Below are 20,052 nucleotides of genomic sequence, written 5' to 3'. Positions count from 1 at the left end.
CATTGTAACATACAAACATGCATTCAGTTGAAAAAGATACAAAGACGAAATGTGTTTAGCAATTAATCATTTATTTTTTTTTACTTAAATTAATCTCTACATACTACGTTTGGTTCACAGAACCAGTTTAAAATTAGTCTCAATTAAGTGATGAAGACAATATAAAATTCTATTTAATCCTACACAACTCACAAAAAAGTGTCCAAACATTTGCATCACTTAGAAAGATTTCACAATTACTCCTCCAGTCATTTGAAGTGATTTAGATGAAAACAAGTGCAATCTCCACTATACCACACAGGTGCAAGTAATCCACAAGGTATAATCAACAGAACATCACTTCAGCACATGCATCTAGAGAGAGAACACCACACTCTGGAGTGAATCTTACACCACACTTTGTCCACTTCCTTTCTGCATGGCACACTGGGAAAAAGTTAGATTTACATAGAAACCCTGGCCTGCTCTGGAGTGCAAATAAACTCTGGTGTAACAGGTAATGAGCAGATTTAACTTAAAGCACCAGTTTTTGTTTTTTTTTTGTGGAAGAAAAATGCTACTAAACATGGAAGCCTGACTGAGGAGAAAGAAACTGGGCAAACCTCAGAGCTACATGATGCATCCAGCATGGCACGTTCAATTCCGTACCAATATATCCGTCTACTACAGGCATGCAAAAGCAAACACCAACAGCTGAGAAATATATCACATCTCTAAGTGATAATGAGGTTAAAAGGCAGTCTGTTCTATTACATGTATAGATTGAGGATATTTTGAGTTACACAGCTGAAGGAGAAAATTGTGATACACAGGTAATTGATCATCCCATGAACTGAAGAACTCCACATCAAAAATGTGTAGTGTTACGGTTCTTTGTCATGTTTGTGGATAAACTCAAGTGTCTATTGCTTCGACATCTAACATTCCTCTTTAATAACACACAATGTCAGTCACAGGCTGTAAATTGCCACACTTGCTAAAAAAAAAAAGAAAAAAAGAAACGATAAATAACATTTTAAATGAAGTGTATGCTGGCAAGTCACCACCACCAGAGGTCTCCGAAGGACCGTTATGAGTGGAAGTGAGTGGAAGATTTCTGTGACAGCTAAGCAACCATTAAACCCCTGCCAAAGGCAAAATAACAAAATGCTGATTTAACATTAAGACACTTTTAGATCAAATGTAACAGACAGCTTCATGAAATGTTTACCCAAGCAGTCTTGGATAAACAAGTCAATCGCTTCAAATCCATGTAACAGACTTGTGTGGATAATGGGAAGTGACAGAAATTTAAACTTGCAACTGGCCTGAAAAGATCATATCTGCAGATTAGGATTAAATACAGTTAAATATGAGTTTTGTAGTAAATCTAACAAATATACATTACATTATCAGTACCATAGTTCTTATAAATGTCACCTTCTTTGATTGATATGGCTTGAATATAAGTCAAAGCTTAAAAACAAAACACAGGCAGTAAAACAACACACAAAATGAAGTCAAGTCCATGATGTCAAATCACTACACACAATACATGTGTACAGAAGTAATAACACTATCAGTCTGAGTTGTTTCCTGGTAAGCTACAAAACACAATTAAAGAGCACAGGTACTATACCATTGCTAGCTGGTATATTCTCAGATGTCTTTATGCCAGAGAACTGGACTGACAAATCCAATCAGGTCAATAAATTGAACCTTGTGTGCAACCTCTCTACCGTCAAGGGAAAGGCACGTTGCCTTCATTGGACATTCAGCCACAGAGCACATCGTTTCACAGTACCAAAGAAGCATAATCAACATTTTGCAACTCAAAAAAATATATACATATAACACTGGGGAATGATTCAGCCTCTATGCGTAACCATGCCCCCCTGTTGATCAAATAACCAGGTGGAATTTGAAATGAATCAGGCTCGCCATGAAAGCAGTGGAGGTACGCTTTTTTTCCCCTCCTTTTAAAGTGCTTTTTTTCCTACTTGTCAAAACACATTTTCCACCAACTAAGCGGGAAAAAACCCCACAAGTTTACAATTAACAAAAGTAATCTTCGTTACTAAGTCTAGCTCTCTTACTGTCAACATGTATATGTGCATGTAAATTAGCACTGTTCAGGCAGCATGCTTGAGAATATGTTTTGTGAAGTATTGAGATGAAGTAGCAGCTGTCTGGCAGTGTCAGTGCATGTGAAAAGAGGTTTTGGCATGTTTTATGTGTGTAATACTTTTGTAATGCAAACAATCACTAGAGAGAATTAAAGCTTAATAATATGTACCTTTGCATGCTGCATGACAAAACACTAAAACCACACAACAAGTTTACCATCCACACTTATTTGGATGAGAAATAACCAGGAGAAGAAGAAGAATTGTATACAGCAGTGAGGACTATTAGCCAGTTTTTAAAAAACAGTACAATTAATGTACCTATGTTAGTTCACCAACTTCCCCATCCAGTAATTGTTTTAAGTGGCTTTTTTTGTAATTTCATAAATAAAACAAGGGAAGTAATCCAAACACTCATCTTGGATTCCTCTTCTTTTGAGACATGTCTGATGTCCAGACATGAGTGAGTCATGCTGGTTCCCGACATTCAGCCTGACCAATCCCATCAGCATTCTTCAGCAGCGACAGATTCAGAAGTCAAGCACAATGAAGTTCAGAGGGTAAATGTGGGGTCATACTTCCTGACTTCCAGCAGGAGGCGCTCTTTCTCTCTGAGAGCCTGAGTAAGGGCAGCCTGTACCTCACAGAGCTGTGACTCCTGTGGTTGTATCTGCAACAACAGGATTAATGGATTAGTTAGCTACAGACCATGCGGGCTGATACGTGATTCTGAAAGCACTACCATTACATAACCCTGTGTATTTAAGACAGATCGCTGTAAGTAAGAGGGCACTAGTTTTACACCTGTATTTAAAAATGAATAGAAACTGTTAATCTAACTGAGCTGAGTTTTAAATATGTTGACCCCACTAAAAATAAATAAAAGTCAAAGGTACACACACAAATTTGAGCCCCAGAAAGCAGCATGTTACAGAGCAACACATCATTATATACACATTACCTCGCTCTGCTGTTGGACAGCGAAAGAGTTGTTAGGGTTATCCCCACCAGCTTCAGGGAAATCTCCTGATGCTTTAGAGCCTCCACCTCCAGCTGCAGCCAGAAAGGAAAATAGTGATGATCAGTTTCTGTTCATCTTTCTTTGAAACTGTGACAGCTGATACTCTATAGCTGAGTCTTTGTGGTTTCAAGGTTCATGATCAAGAATCTAAAATTCATCATGGTGAACAAAATTCACGATGAAAAGCGTTCTTTTCTTGCTCACCGCTGACTCTCATGATGCCATCATCACTACGCTCGAGAACCAGCTCATCTACAATGAATGTGGCTGGAACAGGTTGGGGGGCTGTGGGGTATATTCTGGGACCATCATCCTTGAAACAAAAATTTATTAATTAATTAATAAAAAAAAAAAAGTTGTTTTGAAAGGTTGATGTCGAAAATATTTTAGTGTAGTTTTTGTGACTCAACAGATATCCAAAGCAAACACTTCACATGCAACGAGGACAGAAAGACACTTACCTTCATCGTGATGGTGACGTTGCTCATGTGCAACTTCATTGGCTGACCGTCAACGCTGAATTCGTCTTCAAGGAAAGGACCAATGTTAGTAACTGTTGAGGCTAACAACTCAGCCTGACAGTCTTGCACTCTCACATCCAGAAAGCCCAGCGATTCAGCCAGAGCAGAGTGCCGAGCTGCAGCTGGGCCCATTTCCGCCCGCATGCACAATGCTGGAGAGGCACTGCTACCCTCCCTATTCTGCTTCTGGACTGGCAAAACTGGTGCTGCACAACAAAAGAAAAAAAGGTACATTTGTAAACCATTCTGAGAATGCACACAGAACTCAGGATCCAGCATGCTCTCCCAACATTAACTAATCTAGTTCAATTTTTGAGCTGAGCTACTATGTGCATACAGTGCTGTGAAACCCTCCTTACTAACTTCTAGCTTTCTGGATATTTGTCATACACGTTTCAGAACAAATAACCTTTAATATTACAGAAAACCTGAGAAACTGCAAAAAACAGTTTTTAAAAGAGGACTTTATTAAGTGAAAAAGTATCTAAACCCACCTGGCCCTATGAGAAAAAGTTATTGTCTCCTTAACCTAAAAACTGGTTGTGCCACCCTTGACAATGGGAAATGTAATCAAACATTTGCGATAACTCACAGTGAGTCTTTCACAACACTGTAGAGGAATTTTGGTCCACTCCTCTTTGAGAATTGTTTTTAATCCAGCCATAGTGGAAGATTTATGAGCATGAATGGAGATTTAAGGTCATATCAAAGCACTAGGCCACTCCAAAACCCTTTTTTGAAAAAATTCATGGCTCCATCAATTACGGCACGTTTTCCCAAAAGTTTTGGGCATCATCAAGATGTTTTTTGCTAAATCTGAGACAAGCCTTTGTGTTTTTTTGGTCAGCAGTGGAAATGTTCCATAAATCCCAAGTTTTTTCCCAAGTCCAAAGTTTTTTTTCTTACTGTTGAATCATAAAAAACTGATTTAAACTGAGGCAAGTCAGACCTGCAGATCTTAAGTTGTTCTGGGTTCTTTTGTGACTTCCTGGATGAAAATTGAGTATTCTTGGAGTAATTTCTAAATCTAAATTAAAAATGTAATTTTACTTTTTAAAAACTCAAATACAAAACAAAATTTTGTATTTAATTGGATTATCTTTGTTTAATGTGGTTAATATTAAAAAAAAAAAATCAGGAAGGGGGCAAACGCTTTTTCACAGCACTGTATACAGTCCCTGTATAAAGTATGTTTTTATGGGTTCACTATGAAGGATTGTTTATGAGCCAAAAAGCTATTAAAGACCACACTGCAGAAGGTATTCATATTAGATTTTTATTAAGCCCAATCACAAAATGAATCAAGCATAATTTAGTTTTTTTTCTGAATATAATTATCAACCCACAGATAAGTAAACAGGAAAAAAAAGAATGTCATGAGTAAACATGAAATGAGGTCATGGCATAGATGAACAGAGGACTAAAATTATTTTTCAGCATGACAGATAATCACTTACTTTGAATGACACCAGCAAGCACGTCTGACAGTCTGACATTACCCATGTGTACAGGGGTGAGAGTCTGTGCTTCAACAGCCACAACTTGGTCTTCTCCCTTTACTTCAATGGTACAAGATGTTCCACTCAGGATCAGCAACAACACTGAGGACTGTACAACAGCACATCACAAGTTAAATTTTAACTAAATTAAATTGAAATTTAATCTACTTCTGAAATTTGTTATATGATCACAATAACCCACCGTGTCCTGAGAGACATCCTCTGTACTTTGGGACAGGGAACTGCTAAGATCAGCTGATGAGCCTCCCTCTGTCCCTGGGGCTGGGCTGCCTCGACTGCCAACAGGTGTGCTGTTAGGGCGCATTGACTCCATTCCTGATTCTGGAACAAGAAACAAAGTTATGGTAGATGCCACTTGTGCATGTCAGAGAAATATATGTAGAATCTTGGTAGTATTTAAACACCTGAGTCCAAGAGGACAACAAAATTGTCACTGATATCGCTATCCACAGAAAGATTTTCATCAGGCAAGCTGCCATCCAAGATAGCACTGTCAAAGGAATGCTGGGAAGGAGACGGCTTCATGGATTGTTGACGAGACTCTTCTGAACGTTGAACCTGTTCCCTATGAACATACACAGACACAAACGGCGATTAAGGCAAATCCAATGAAAAACATGAGGTGCACAGACATAAAAACAGCATTAAGCAGGAGAGAACTAGCACTTACTTTGCCTGTGGACTGAACAATTTGCTCATCCCCGAGCCACGACTCAACATGCTAAAGGCATCTTTTGTTATGGAAAACGCCCCTTTAGTCAGGTCCAGCGAGGCACTAATGGCATCTTTGGTCACATCCTTGGTGACATTAATGGCGCTTGACAGCTCTCCCTCAAGGCTGAAGGTAGACGGTTCTCTGGAGAGTACTACAGACTGTCCGGGTGAGAGGGGAGGAGAGGGAACAGGGGCCTCCAGACCCTCCTCCACAGCCTCACAAGCCTCCTCCACCACTCCATCTTGTTCATCCTGGTCAAATCCAACTGTATTGATGGAGGAGATACCGTTTTCTAATCCACTGTCCTCAAGAACAACATCAGAGTGATGAGATGGGGAGATGTCAGAGTCACTTATGGGGCTGTCTGTTTCAGGAGTGTGGGGGACTTCTTCTTCAGGCTCTGTGCAGGCTGGTGGTAAAAGCAGACCCAATTCCACTGAGTCCACCACAAGGGCAAGGCAAACTGTAGCCATTTTTGTCTTCTGGTCATGAGCCTGCTTAACATCTCGTATATCCCGGCCCAACTCTGCTCCCAAGCGGGCCATTTCATCTTTCATCCTGAGCAGTGCAACGTACTGATAGTGGTTGAGCCACATCTTCACTGGTGTGATTGTGTGGGCCAGGAAATGGACCGAAGCAAGTGTAGCCTCTTGCTGATGAGGCTCCTGCTCTGAAGAAAGCTGATGGGTTTTGCTGGGACTGGAGGAGGAAGACAATGAACCGCTTTTAAAGGCACATGGTTGACACATCCACACAGACATGGCAAAGGGCTCAACAAAAGGCTGGGTTTTGCCTTTGGGGAATCGCCGTGCTCCATCAAAGCCTAATGTAACACGGGACAGACTGAGAGACCACATGTCCTGGGATCGCAGCTGCTTTCTGTCCAGAGGCTGGGGCTCCATCTCTTGAGCATGCTGAAGGAAGATGGAAGGAATGGGGTGGAAGGCACTCAGGTCTCTGGGGTAAGGGCAAGGTGGTGTGGACTGGAAAAAGGTGCAGCTGGCAAACTTTTCACATGTAGTATTGAGGTCCACATTGGACCCATGAGGGCAGTGGCGGGTGTTGCTGAGAACCATCTGGGGTATAGTGACAGAAAGGGACTGAGGACGTTCTGGATGGTCCAGTATGGATGAATCCAAGGGTATTATCAGCTATAAAAATATAAATAAACAGAAAATTACTGGCTCAGAATTCTAAACAAAGTACAACAAAGATTGGTAACAAGAAAGAACCAAAACCAGAAAATATTAGTATGCTATAATCAGTTGAGTATTCACCTTAAGTTGAGCTGCATCCATGCGGATGTCTACATGATCATCAGACTTGTTACTGTCTTGTAAATGGTAGAAGGCTTTGACCTGGTCCAGGGTGTGTAGGAGACCCCTGGTGAACAAATTAATCCATAACACACTAGCTGAGTCAACACAAAGCTGGAGGCTGTTTAACTGGGCATACAGGTTTGAGGTGGGCACTGCAAGAAGGAAAATATGGTAAGTCCAGACACGTCCAGAATTATACTGAAATTAAACTAGTATTATTGAATACAATACACATAAAATGAAGTAATTCTTCTGTGATATTAATAAAAAAATAAAAATAAATAAATACCAGGTAGATTGGGATTGTCAGGAAAGTAGTATTCAGTAAACTGCAGATGAACTGCTGGTATGTTGTCTGGTAAATGCAGCGCTTTACGGTTACAGGATAACAAAGACTGGGTCTTTTTGTTTTGTCGGCCTCTTGTAGACACCTAAATGTTAAAAAAAAAAAAAAAAAAGTATTAATGGAAGTATTGATGGATTTATATTTTGACTAAACTGCCTTATTTGAAACATATTAAGAAGCAAAAGATCCTGAATTACTAGCCAGATGTAGAGGGAGGTTTAAGAAAACAGAACTAAACCACCTGAGCCTGAACATCAAATGATTTCCTGTCCCAAATTTAAACTAAAGGCCAAACATTTACACAGTTTCCCCTGGGTGCCTCTTGCTCTAAAAATGAGGAACTACAAGTGCCTTGAACTAAAATAACCCTGGATATTTTCTTTCATGATGAAAAGTGTAGAATATCTGAAGTGAAAATGCAGAACAAGCATGAATGAGTAATTCAAAGGGGCAAGGGGTTTTCTCTGTTCCAAATGAGTGGCATTACAGCTGACAAAAGAAGTCACATGTATGTGATGGGATTTTTGTGTTGATGCTGAGGTATTCTACCCACATGTCATTAATCGTTTTGCCTATCCCACTAACGATCATTTTGATGCAGTAATAGTCATCATTGCAATTATATCACTATCTTATCTATTACCACAGTTCAAGAAAGCAACCTGACGCCCTGAGCTGACTTTCCAATATGTCAGATTGGCCATATCTGTGGCTGGTGTGAAAGAGACATTTGGTTCCTCTATAAGCCCTGCCAAGCACGTGACTCCAAGACTACAAACTGGCCAGAACTTTTTGCGGTTTGAACCAACTGCAATGCCCGACTGCTTCTACTTAGGATTAGAGAGTTAGTAATAAGAGTAAGGCTTCTGTTAGAGCAAGTAAATCAAATGAGACGATGATAAAAACTTGCCTGGTGAATGTCAACATCATCCATTCTGATCACCACGCAGCTAGATCGCAGCCTCTTCAGTGATGATCCCGAAGCTGCTGAAGTCTTGCTGGCTGCCTGCTCTTTTTCAGACGAGTTTGACTTGGGACTTGGCTGTCCATCTGAAATATACGAGTAAATGCTCAGTTGCAAGCTAAAATAGAGTTCTCCATAAGAATTTGTGACATAGATATGTTAATTTTTTTGGTGAATGGTCCCCATAATATCTTTTAATAATAATTTATAGTAGGCCGTTGTGATGAAGGAGGTAAACAAGTAATTCATCTACCGGTATGCATTAATAATGTTATGCAGTCATATCTATATCTACTAAAAGCTATTAAGTGAACCTTGACTTGAAGTTGTTTTATAAGATGACTGTTGCTAATATCATCAGCACTGACTTTTCACTCCATCTATAACATTTTTATCTGTATTTAGGGCTCAATCTAAACTAAAGTTTAAGAACTTTACCAAGATAAGCAGTACTTCAAGTATTACTCATACCTTGTGCTGTTTTTGCAGGGGAATCCTTGGCTGACTGGGGAATTTCAGTATGTGGACCAGGGATCCCTGAAGCTTCGACTCTTCTCTGATACTCTTGCAGTAGTTTCCCTGCCCACTGAGCGTGGGCCTCCATGGCTCCACTGTGGCGTTCCCAGTGTCGACACCCATCAGCTGTGCAAGAATAGCAACGAGAGGCAGTTGTGATTCAGCAGTCATTCTACAGTTAAACCAGCTTTAGAGATTAAAATTTGTTGTACTATGTAAATAGCTACACAAAACAATGATGCATATCAGAAAAAAATATAGATCAAGAACAACAACAAAAAAAGACAAGGTCATTATTTTCAATAGAAGAGCGTAGAAAACAATACAGCATGCCATAAAGTTGTTTTTTTTTAAACAAAAACAAACAAGCAAGCAAAAAAAATCCAGAGAAACCATTAGAGCTGAAATCTAAGAATCTAAAATAAGTAACTTATTTATATACATTTTAACCTTTATTGTACATTTTCAAGATATTATTTATATTACATAAAGATTTCAACAATATATTTTGCATGTAAACTGTTCCTGCTCTGTGAGGCTGTACAGTGATGAAATGGTAACGTCAGAAATGACACAACGTGAATACAAACATCATGATGTTAAACAGGTATAATGGCCATCACCCTCGTGTATCAGCATTCCAACAGCTGCTAAAAAACCCTACACATATGATAAGTTCAGCAGTAGCTGGTCACATGTTTTATAAGTACATAATGACAAAAGAATGTATTAGACAAATAAGATACAATCAATGTATTTTATTTATTTATTTTTAGTTTGATCTTCTGGTTGCATTACATGGCAAGTATCAGGCTAAATCAAACAACTCCAAGGCGCTTATTTTTTTAATAAAATTTAAAATGCCTTTTTTTTCATGGCACGGTCATGTTTAACCTATAAAAACTCTGCTGTGTTTCTGCATACAAGCCTTCATCGAGGCGTTAAACATTCAAGAACACACTGGATCTTTTCTAGAAGTCAATTACTAAATGACTTGACTTCAATAACAGTAGTCCAGCTACATTACAAACCTTTGGGATTGACCACATTCCTCTTTCCATATAAAGAGGTGACAGTTAAAGACTTCTAAACGAAGGGAAGGTTTTTGGATTTATTGATTATAGGCCACCAAATACCCCAACTTAAACGAGGATTTAATTTTACTGCTTTTTAATAAACTTTGTTTGTCTTATAAGATGCATTAATTTTGGCTGTGGTTGGTGCTGCTGTGCCAGTGTTTCTTTGTGATAGCTAGACTGACATAATATAAAACTCCAGTCAAAGATATTTGGTATCATGGCAGTGGTTACAACACCGAGTTGTGAAACCCAGTTTTGAGTGCTGCCTTCTTTAGTGAGAGATGCTATCAAGTGATGATGATCATGACGATGATAAAAACTTAGCATCAGACTAGAACCAAGGATATAAACATTTATATATTTTCTGCATCACCAAGTTTTTAAGTGCCAAGCTAACACTGGTGTGATTTTACAGCTGGGCTTCATTCTGTGGTTTTTGTAAGCCCAAAACTCATTATGGTTCATTCTGTCACTGCACTTTCTTGCAGTGGTAATCAAACAGCCTTGGAGAGTACACACAACCAAAGCCACAAATGTAAAACTAATTGTGGTTTCAGTGGAAAAGTCATTATAAAACCTTCTAACCTACGCTAAAATAAATAATACTGCTCAGTAGGGATGGGTATCGTTTAGGTTTTATCCAATACCGGTGCCAAACCGGTACTTTTGAAACGGTGCCGGTGCTTAAACGGTTCTCAAACCGGTGCTTAAAGAATGGAGAACACAAACTTTGTCCAAAAACCTCTCATGTTCAGCTGTTTTTTTTGTAAAAAGATAACAATGTTAGCCTTTTCTGCAGCTATAGGGCATATATGGCATCACTCTTGGCTGGAAGCAGTGCTTAAAAATGGAAAAAACACAAACTTTGTCCAAAAACCTCTCATGTTTAGCTGTTTTCCACTTTTTCTTTGGTCATTTTAGCCTTTTTGGCCAGGGTGAAGGGAGTATCTGCCATCAAACAAGAAGACAGCCGCATGTAACTACGACGGTGTTTGCTAGTTCACCTTACATGCATTAATGTAATAATGTGGTTAGCGTACTCAACGTTAATTACACACGAACAACATGAAGCTACTCACGCAGAGAAGAACGGCTGCTGCTGCCATCATCATCCGTCATCATTTCTGCTACGCTGACAGGGCTAGGGGCCAGGACTCTACTCGTCGGGTTTTTGGGGGATGTTGCTAACTCCGGGTCCGATAACAGGCACCACACCCGCAGTAGATGTGCACGGTGTGAGGTCTCGCAGCAAAATATCAAACACGGCGCACTTCTCGGCTTTATAAAAAAACGCTATGCATCGCCAGGTGTTTCATCAGATTTGAGGTGTTTGACAGTATCACAGTATCAGCTTAAAGCACTTGTTGCAGGCTGCTGAATTTGCATCTTTTGCTGCAAAGTACAGCCAGACTTTTGATCGCTTGGCCTTGGGCATTTTTAATCTGTAGCTCTGCTCTAAAAGAACGTACGTACATGGCCCCGCCTAGTATCCTCGGAAACGTAAAATGATTGGCTAGAATTGGCTCAGGAAAAAAAAAGCACCGAAATAAAGCACCGAAATGTGCGCTGCTTTTCGGTCTGGTTACTACCGTTTATGTCAGAACCGGACACCGGTACCCATCCCTACTGCTCAGTGTACTTTCAGTATGTATTAAACTGGTGGGCTGAATTATTGTCAACCAGAGCTACAGAGTTAGTGGGGCTAAAACATCTGAAGGAAATTTGAAATTTATGCATTTATGACTTAAACACAACTTTTTAAGAGACTGCCATTCTTCCATAATGTATCAGTTTAAATGAATCCTAGCACAACAGAGATGTTTACTTGATTTAAATCTACAACTCAAAAAGTAAAGGAGTCAATACTTTTCAAAGTCAGTGTTCACACTGTACAGTATAAATACACACTATGTGCACACATTTGCTCATCTTTCATAATCATGCACCGTGTTAATGTTGATATCTTTTTATATTTACTTCAAACAGGTATAATTCTTAATGACACAGATTTTAAAAAAGAACCTGTTTTAAAAGGTTTATTTACTTTAATGAGCTCCAAAGGTGACTACTGTTCTACATTCAACATTTCAGTAATTCCACAGAGTAACAGCACTGAGAACAGTCTCCCATGCCATTAGTCTGCTTGAACAGTAATCCTCCTAAGAGCTAGTCCTGAATGAATGCTGTGGCTTTAGTGGGAGGAGTACAGAGCCTCAGGGTAAACTCCAGCTAAATGAGTCAAAGAAAGAATCAGTCAAACTCACCAGGTCTGTGGACGGGATAGTAGTCAAAACCTAGCTTCCTGAAGGTCAGCTGCATGGCACCCTGCAAGCCTGGTGGGGGAGGCTCATCTATGTAATATCACATGACAAGAGTTTTTTAAACCAGCCTGACAGTAATTACCCTTCAAATGCTGAACAATTTCATGTATTTAAGTGATTACCATGTGCAGACAACACAGAAAAACTTAGTTACAAGACAGCAGCACATGGTAAGACACTTCCTTCTAACCTTCATCCATTGAAGAACTGTCATTGCATATGTGTAAGTCCAAGCGTGAGATGAAGGTGTGGTAAGAAGACTCTTTGACATCAAAGACATCAAAGTATTGGCTGATGTTGCTGGGGGTGCCTGTGGGAGCCGGTTGGGGCTCTGTCCACAGACTATGGAGGCTGGGAGATGGTGGTGCAGTCTAAACCACAGAAGAGGCAACACATTTAAAATGACCAAGATGATTATTTAACAAAACTGGGAAAAAGTATGTCTTGCATAAAGATAGAGAAACAAAAGTAAGTTTTATCAAATATCAGTGAGAGCATTTCTTTTCTGTTGTTGTTGTAACATTACATTACTCAATTACTACATCCACAGTTTTAAAAATTGGAACTCTTTTTTAATGATTTACAATATACGCAGCAAAAAAGTAAGGAAAGACCTGCAAGGATTCGGCAGCCATGCTTTTCCTCTGCTGCGCAGATTTCTCCATTGCTTCACTGAGAGATTTGGCATAATGGATGATGGCTTTGAGCTGAGTGTCTGTCAGCACCCACAAAAGGTCGTCCAGAATGAAATGCAGCTTTGATGCCAGCACATTACAGTCCTTAATCTGGGTAGAACAATAATGACATAAGGACATTTTATTTTTTTTATTGATGGTTTAATGTCTCTGATCTGAAACCAGTTCTCTGTGAGAAAAGCAGATGAAGGCTCAACTACAATCTTACCCTGCGTTTAAGAGCAATGCGAATGCGCCCCTGGTTGGTGATGAGCCTTAAAGGGGTGCTACTTAGGTCTTGGTCATCACTCTCAATGGCATCTGCCTCAATACGTAGAGTTTGCCAGTTAATTTCTTTGAATGTCAGCACCTGAATGGAAAAATATACATATAAACCCATCAAACTATAACCAAATAAAATAAACAATGCGAGACTTGTTGTGATGGTTATTTTGAATGATTGTTACCAAAGAGAAAAGGGAACAGACATTTGCTTTTAACTGGATTACAAACTCTCATTCTAAAAGGCTGTTTATCCCAAAATAGTCTGCAGCTAAAGACCAGAACATGTGACTTGATTACACACCACCGAAGTCATTTACAGCAGGCTTAATGAGCAAACACTACTTCTGTGGTGGATCATTATTTTCAGTAATACATTACAGGACTAAAATGGATAGTGCTGAAGCTGTGTTGGGAGGAAAGTGATAGCGTTTGTGTGTATAAAGTACCTCTCCTCTCTTTGGATCAGTGATCCGGGTGTAGCGAAGATCACTGCGTTGCCATTTGGGGTTGAGGCTGTTGCCTTGTAGCTGCCAGAGCTCAAAGGACGCGTGGAAGGCCTTAGCCTGGACCTTGATGGTAATTGAATTGATCCTAACAGACATGCCCTCTACTACTTTTTCAGCAAAGCCATACTCGCTGTAAATACACACGACATGGGATGTAGTACAGTATTACAAAACAAAAATGTTTCTTTAGCACAGAATTTGTGAAAGCTTACCTCTGGCCCGCTGTTATAGCTATGGGAGAGGGGCCGTTGGGTGGTCGAGGTTCTTCACATGTCCTCATCTCTACCTCGACCTTATCCAAGAACTAAACATAAGAGGAAACACAAACAGTCAGAATACAATTGAGCAAGTAAATGAGAGATGCAGCCAAAATTTAGCATATAAATATAATAATCTTTATATGCTTATAAGTCAAATAAACAGTACAATAGCAAAACAGGATATTGCTAGTGTCTTCCTAGAGTGAGGTTATTTTGGATTAAAGATGAGAGGGAAGCTAAATGTTGCAGAAATGTGCATGAGCTCTGAATAAGGACCAAAATAACACTATTCTTACCAGGCAGATGGGGCTTGTTTTTAACTTTGTCCATTGTATCTGAAAAGACAGGACAGCAGGGTCAACAGTGTCAGTCACAAGCACTTGCCGCAGCATTCTGTGTTTTCGTCATTCGCAAGCACATAGTGAGAAGCAAGCTCACACATTATGACACAGCAGCTGTGACCAAAACTGACATGCTGTAATATTTCTGCACAACAAATTAACAGTAGTAGTAGAAATAGTTCTAAGCATCATCTCTGTCTAGCATGATAACTGAAGTGCTACACGTCACGGGCAACAGATTGCAGCCAAGCATATGGTGTGTTAGGCTGCTGCTGACATTTGGTAATTAGCACTCAAAATAAAGTATGGCCAAGATTTATAGGAATGTCAATAGATGTGGTCATAAACTGACGTACTGAAAAAAGCAACATGCTGACTTGTTAGTGATGCTAACAGTGACCCTACAGAAGAACTGAGGAGATCACCACAGGCAACAAGGTCCATCCTTTGGGGACCATGAATGTCTGTACAAAAATTTATGACATCTAACAAATGCAGTTAGTACCTTAGGTGACTAACAGATCAATCATCAGTTATTCCAGAGAGTCATACCAAAAGCAAAGCTGATTAAAAAAAACAAAAAAAAACAAACCAAAACAAAACAAAACAAAACAAAAAACAGTAACCTGATAATAATTCATTGCCCAATGGTGCAGACATTCTTCATATTTATGTGGGCTGCAAGGTTGAGTCTGGTGCATTTTTGAAAACGGTAAGACAATTTGATGAAACTAAATAAGTAAATGTCAGCAAATAGCTGAGGAAAGGAGAGGTTTTTACCCAGAGTAAGCTGGGGGTCTGCCAATTAGTGGCAACGCCACAAAACTCATTGTAAATGTTTATTTGCAAAGGCATTCATTAAGTAATTTTTTTAAAAATATGTGTTCCTACTTTAAATCTAACTTCTAAGATATTTCAAGGTAAACTCCCATTTCACTTGCAGGTTGTTGGGATTTTTTTGAAATACAAATCAGACATCCTGAGAGCTAAATATACACTAGCTACTGTATCTCCGGATCACTCTAGCCTGCAGGCTTTGGTGTCCCTGTGAATCATGGCTTGCCTGTCTATTATCAACAAACAGTACTGGTCTGAAGGATCACAACATTCGCAGCAGTGCCTCTAGTAGTGCTCATCTTTGTGGTTCTGCCACTGCTCATTTCCTCTAAGATTCAGTGGACTATGAATGCTAAAATCTATTTCTGAGACACTAATAAACACCATGTACTTTTGATGAATTAAAAAAAAAAAAGAACTATGAGACAAAGACACGATGTACATATCCGATGTGTGACAGCTTTGTTCTACTGTAGTCTTCTTTGAAAAGCACATCAACTGTTAGACCAGTTACAGGGATCAATATTAACATACCCTGATGGCAGCCTTGTTGCAGTAGACCCGGGTTACAGCCAGCCATGTAGGCAGGTCAAGCATGTTCTGCAGAACCTCTTCATCAAGCTCGAGGTTGGACAACTGCCCCTCCCCCTTTAGAGTACTCAGATTGATTTTGTCCGGGGACAGATTCTTCGTAAACCTAAACAAACCAGTTCAAATATAATGTTTCAGAGTGAATACATACAGAATAAAACTGGAAAAGGTTTAAATAGGATACATCTAGGAAACACCAGCCACTGATAATCTGTGAGACAGAAATACCTCAAATTGAATAATGCAAATATGGAGGCAAGATGCTTTTGAAGTAGTGCAACTGGATGACTCATCCTGAGAGGAAGCAGCATTCTTAATAAAGTCCTCCAGCTGCACTCCCATCTAGAGTACCCTCTTCAAAGGGTCTAAGGTAGCAAGCTCCAAAAGCCAGGAATAAAAATTCAACCTACTCGGGGTAAATGTAGCAGAAATAGCAGAGAACTGGAGTATTGATTTGTTTTTGTTTTTTTCCACCTACATTACATGGCTGAAACACCACTCTGAAAAATGGGTGTGACATTTCAATTATCAACTGTGAGACATTGCTTAAAATGAGGACTAAGTGTCATGTGATTAAAGCTACAGATTGTAGCTCACAGTTCAGGATGTTCTTTAAACTATAAAACTTAGCATCATCTGATAACATGCTTTTCCTGATAAACGTGAGAAGCCAATGAGCTCCAGCTTCTTTTTTATATGAAGCAACAAAATAATGGCTCATTATTGCAGACAAAACCCGCTCTGCTGCTTTTCACATTAACCCCAACAGACATCAGTGAGTCAAGCCTAGGGCGTAGACCTACTTCATATGGCTGAAAATACAACACAACTTTGAAATGACAGTCCAAAGTTCTTCAAGGTTGTTCATACTTAGCCAAAAGCCCAACTGCTTAGCTGTACAGTTACAGAACACTAAATTGGTTAAACAATAAACAATGTAGTTCGCAGTTAACTAAATGGTTAACTTTAATCTGGCTGAGGAAGTCAAGTTTAATCAATTATATGCTTCTTCTGCATGTTTAAATTCTTGTCATTACCTTGAATGCAAAGTAAGCAGAATATGATTTGACCACTTATGAAATGATCACGATGTTACAGGATAACTGCTTTACTGAGTCAGATACCCACAAGGAAAAATTAAAAATGGTACTGAACTACAGAAACAAAACAATGCTTTAAAGCATGGGTTTTCAAAGTGTTGACAACTGTTAGTTAAGAGCTGCACAAAACAAACACATTTAGCAAATAGTGGTTTGCTTTAGTAATTGCCTTTTCCCGTTTATGGCTTTTTAATTATTAGGCAAGTGGCTTTTACACTTCTTGACACCAGCTGTATTTGTTAATATTCGGATGGTTTAGTCTGCTTTGATGGTTACAACAAAATAGACTGAAACTGATGACTATGGATGAAATTTACAGATGTGCCTTCTTTTCGTGATTGCAGGGAGCATATAATGTTCCCATGGGCCACCACTGTCCAGCAGACTGCACTTTGAGGTTTTAAGTGATTATGTCAACAGCAGGATGAAAAGATGAAATTGAAGAGATGATTGGATCATTTGCTATCATAGAACGAGCTATGGCCAGCTGTGGATGTGCTTGCATGTCAACCTTTGATGTCCACTCTGTCCTTTCTTCTGCAAAATTTGCTTTAATTATTTAGTGACAGAGACAACAACGAGGAGGAGAATAGCTGTTAGTCAAATGCAAAGCCTCTAACTGAGCGGACATCCATTGTCCAGGCTCATCAACTTTACTCTTTACCCCATTTAGCTTTTGAGACCTTTTATACACATTTCATCATTGCTCTCCCACCCAAATGCATTTCTTAACAACTGTAAGCAGTGCCAACCAGCAATAGCTGAGAACACATTAGCCAACACCACCACCTAAAAAAAAAAAGTTGACTGTGCATCACAAAATTGGAGGCTGTCTCCCGAGGAAGTAAAATCAGGTCAGATGTAAAGAATATATTGTTATTAAGTCTGAAATTAAGGTGACGTCTGAGACATTAGGGATATTCCCGACAACTCTAATAGCAAACATGGACTGATAGTAACAATTCATTCATTTATTTATTACGGCTTAGGACAGACATGCTTTTTATCATCCTGACAAATATGTCTGAAGGACAAAGATAGATAAAATGACGTGTACTTCCACCGTAACATTGCCGATCTAGAGCTTTGCTTTCCCTTTCCCATGCTTTTTATGCCGTGAAGATGCGATTTATTCATGTGCTGACAATAAACCCATTCAATATGAGAAATGTATTTTTTAAATAACTGTCAAAACCTCATTCCTGACCCCTGTATGAATAAAATACAGACATTCCTTGACTGTAGATCGAGCGAATTTTGTCACATCTGTGTTATCATTATATTTTCACCCCAGCGAACGCTATAGTATGGACAAAACCGTTTAAAAGCAAGGCAGTATGTAGTCCATAACCCTGTAAATAACATACACATGATTGGGAAAGTAGATTGGCATCCTGTGTCGTTCACTGCCTCTTTACACTTTCTAACCGTTATTTGCAAGTCGCTGCTTCAATGCGGAGCACTAAACCAACGTGGACATCAAATTACTCTGACTACATGCAAATGACAAATCGCAGCCAACTAACCTGGTTGTGAGCAGTAACGTTGCAACAATCCAGCTGGGCTAACTGGCTAACACTAACCCGAACCTGACACTTACCTTGACAAATGTTTCAGGATTTGCTTTTTAATAATCCCAGCCATTTCTGCGAGCGTTAGTGTCGAACGGTGTCGGCAGTTTTCCTACATATATAAACATATGTTAGCTCGCAGGCACCTCTATATTGTACACAGCACTAGCTGTGTGCATCTTCTTAGCCGCTGCTGGCACGGCACAGCACAGCACAGGCTAGCCGCTAAACAACGCACAGCACAGAACAGAAGCTAACCTCCTTTTCTCTCACACGCACGCGCACTAAAAACAACTTTAACGAGAAATCGCAACCTGCGCCAATAACACAATGCTGCCCTCTGCTGGATGTTCAAGGGAAGTGGGAAGACAAGTGGCTTTGAACTGAGGCAAAATATTGAATTAAACTAGAAATAAACATCACAGTGAGCGACTGGTATTGCTTCGACATTATGTGTTACTTGTTAACACATAAGCTTACATTTTATATGTATTCATATATATTTTAAACCTTTAAACACAGACTTTGAAGTTTACCAAAATCATTTAAAAATATGACATTATAGTAACTGCATATATATTTTAAAACAAAACATCAACTAGGTAGTATGTTAATATTGAAGAATATAACCTCGTACAACTATTACAGTGGATATTGCATTTTTATCTTGTACCTAAACAATGGCTTTCTTTCCTTTCAACAAGACCAGTATGACAACAGTGCTTTTCTACTCGGAAATGTCATAATGTTTTTCCTGACAGCTTACTGATATGCACAAATAAGGAAAAGTAATACAAGGCACATTGGGTGTTAGGTAATATGAGGATTGGTCCCTGACTTCCTCATTTCACTGTCAAATTTAATTTGGTCATTTCTTTGTCCTCTTGTCTTCTAAAATGGTTGTATGGCACTACCCATGGCACCATCAGATATGTATCCATCCCCTTGCGTACACCTAACAGTAGTCCCAGTAGAACTTTGGGAAACACTCATTTAAAATTGTGTTATATTTGTAAAAGACTATTATACATGGAAATTGGAGCTGGGTTATATTCCAATATTTACATTGTTTCTTTGTTTAGGGGTCCATGTACAAAATACGATCTACAGTGTGCTGCTAGCTTGCGGCGGGGGTTGTTTTTTGGTTTGGTTTGGGTTTTTTTGTCTACAGGTGTTTATTTAGAAATTTTACAGTCTAAACAACTGCATAGTCCCACTGCTAGTACTTCAAGTATCACCAACAATATATATAAAACGGTATCTCTCTCTATATAGAGACCGTTTTGCTTAAAACCATGACATTTTCTAGGATAAATAAACGATAAATTGTTATATATATATTAAGTGATATTCCTTATGTTGTTCTTTTCTTCTTCTCCTTCTTATCATTATTATTATTATTATTATTATTATTATTATTATTATTATTAGTGAATTATTTCGTGGTATTTTAATTAGTC

The 20,052-nt window shown here is 39.1% G+C and overlaps 1 protein-coding gene across 1 annotated transcript; it reads right to left on the bottom strand.

The window, feature by feature from the left end:
- Positions 1-50: 50 nt before the first annotated feature.
- On the bottom strand, positions 51-18,883 carry bltp3a (bridge-like lipid transfer protein family member 3A). The gene is made up of 21 exons (XM_005448598.4): positions 18,622-18,883; positions 15,865-16,027; positions 14,449-14,487; positions 14,105-14,196; positions 13,833-14,022; positions 13,331-13,471; positions 13,042-13,212; positions 12,618-12,798; positions 12,371-12,457; positions 8,983-9,153; positions 8,458-8,597; positions 7,491-7,632; positions 7,160-7,353; positions 5,838-7,033; positions 5,572-5,732; positions 5,349-5,488; positions 5,105-5,255; positions 3,588-3,853; positions 3,331-3,439; positions 3,067-3,158; positions 51-2,775 (listed from the first exon to the last, which is right to left on the bottom strand). Exons 1-21 carry the CDS (start codon positions 18,663-18,665, stop codon positions 2,659-2,661), a joined length of 3,987 nt encoding a protein of 1,328 aa, XP_005448655.1. The 5' UTR covers positions 18,666-18,883; the 3' UTR covers positions 51-2,658.
- Between the last annotated feature and the right edge of the window lie 1,169 nt (positions 18,884-20,052).

Source organism: Oreochromis niloticus, linkage group LG20 (assembly GCF_001858045.2).
Source record: "Oreochromis niloticus isolate F11D_XX linkage group LG20, O_niloticus_UMD_NMBU, whole genome shotgun sequence".
NCBI classification, from domain to species: domain Eukaryota; kingdom Metazoa; phylum Chordata; class Actinopteri; order Cichliformes; family Cichlidae; genus Oreochromis; species Oreochromis niloticus.
The sequence above is the reverse complement of the archived record's forward strand: the minus strand, read 5'-3'. Positions and strand labels throughout refer to the sequence as shown.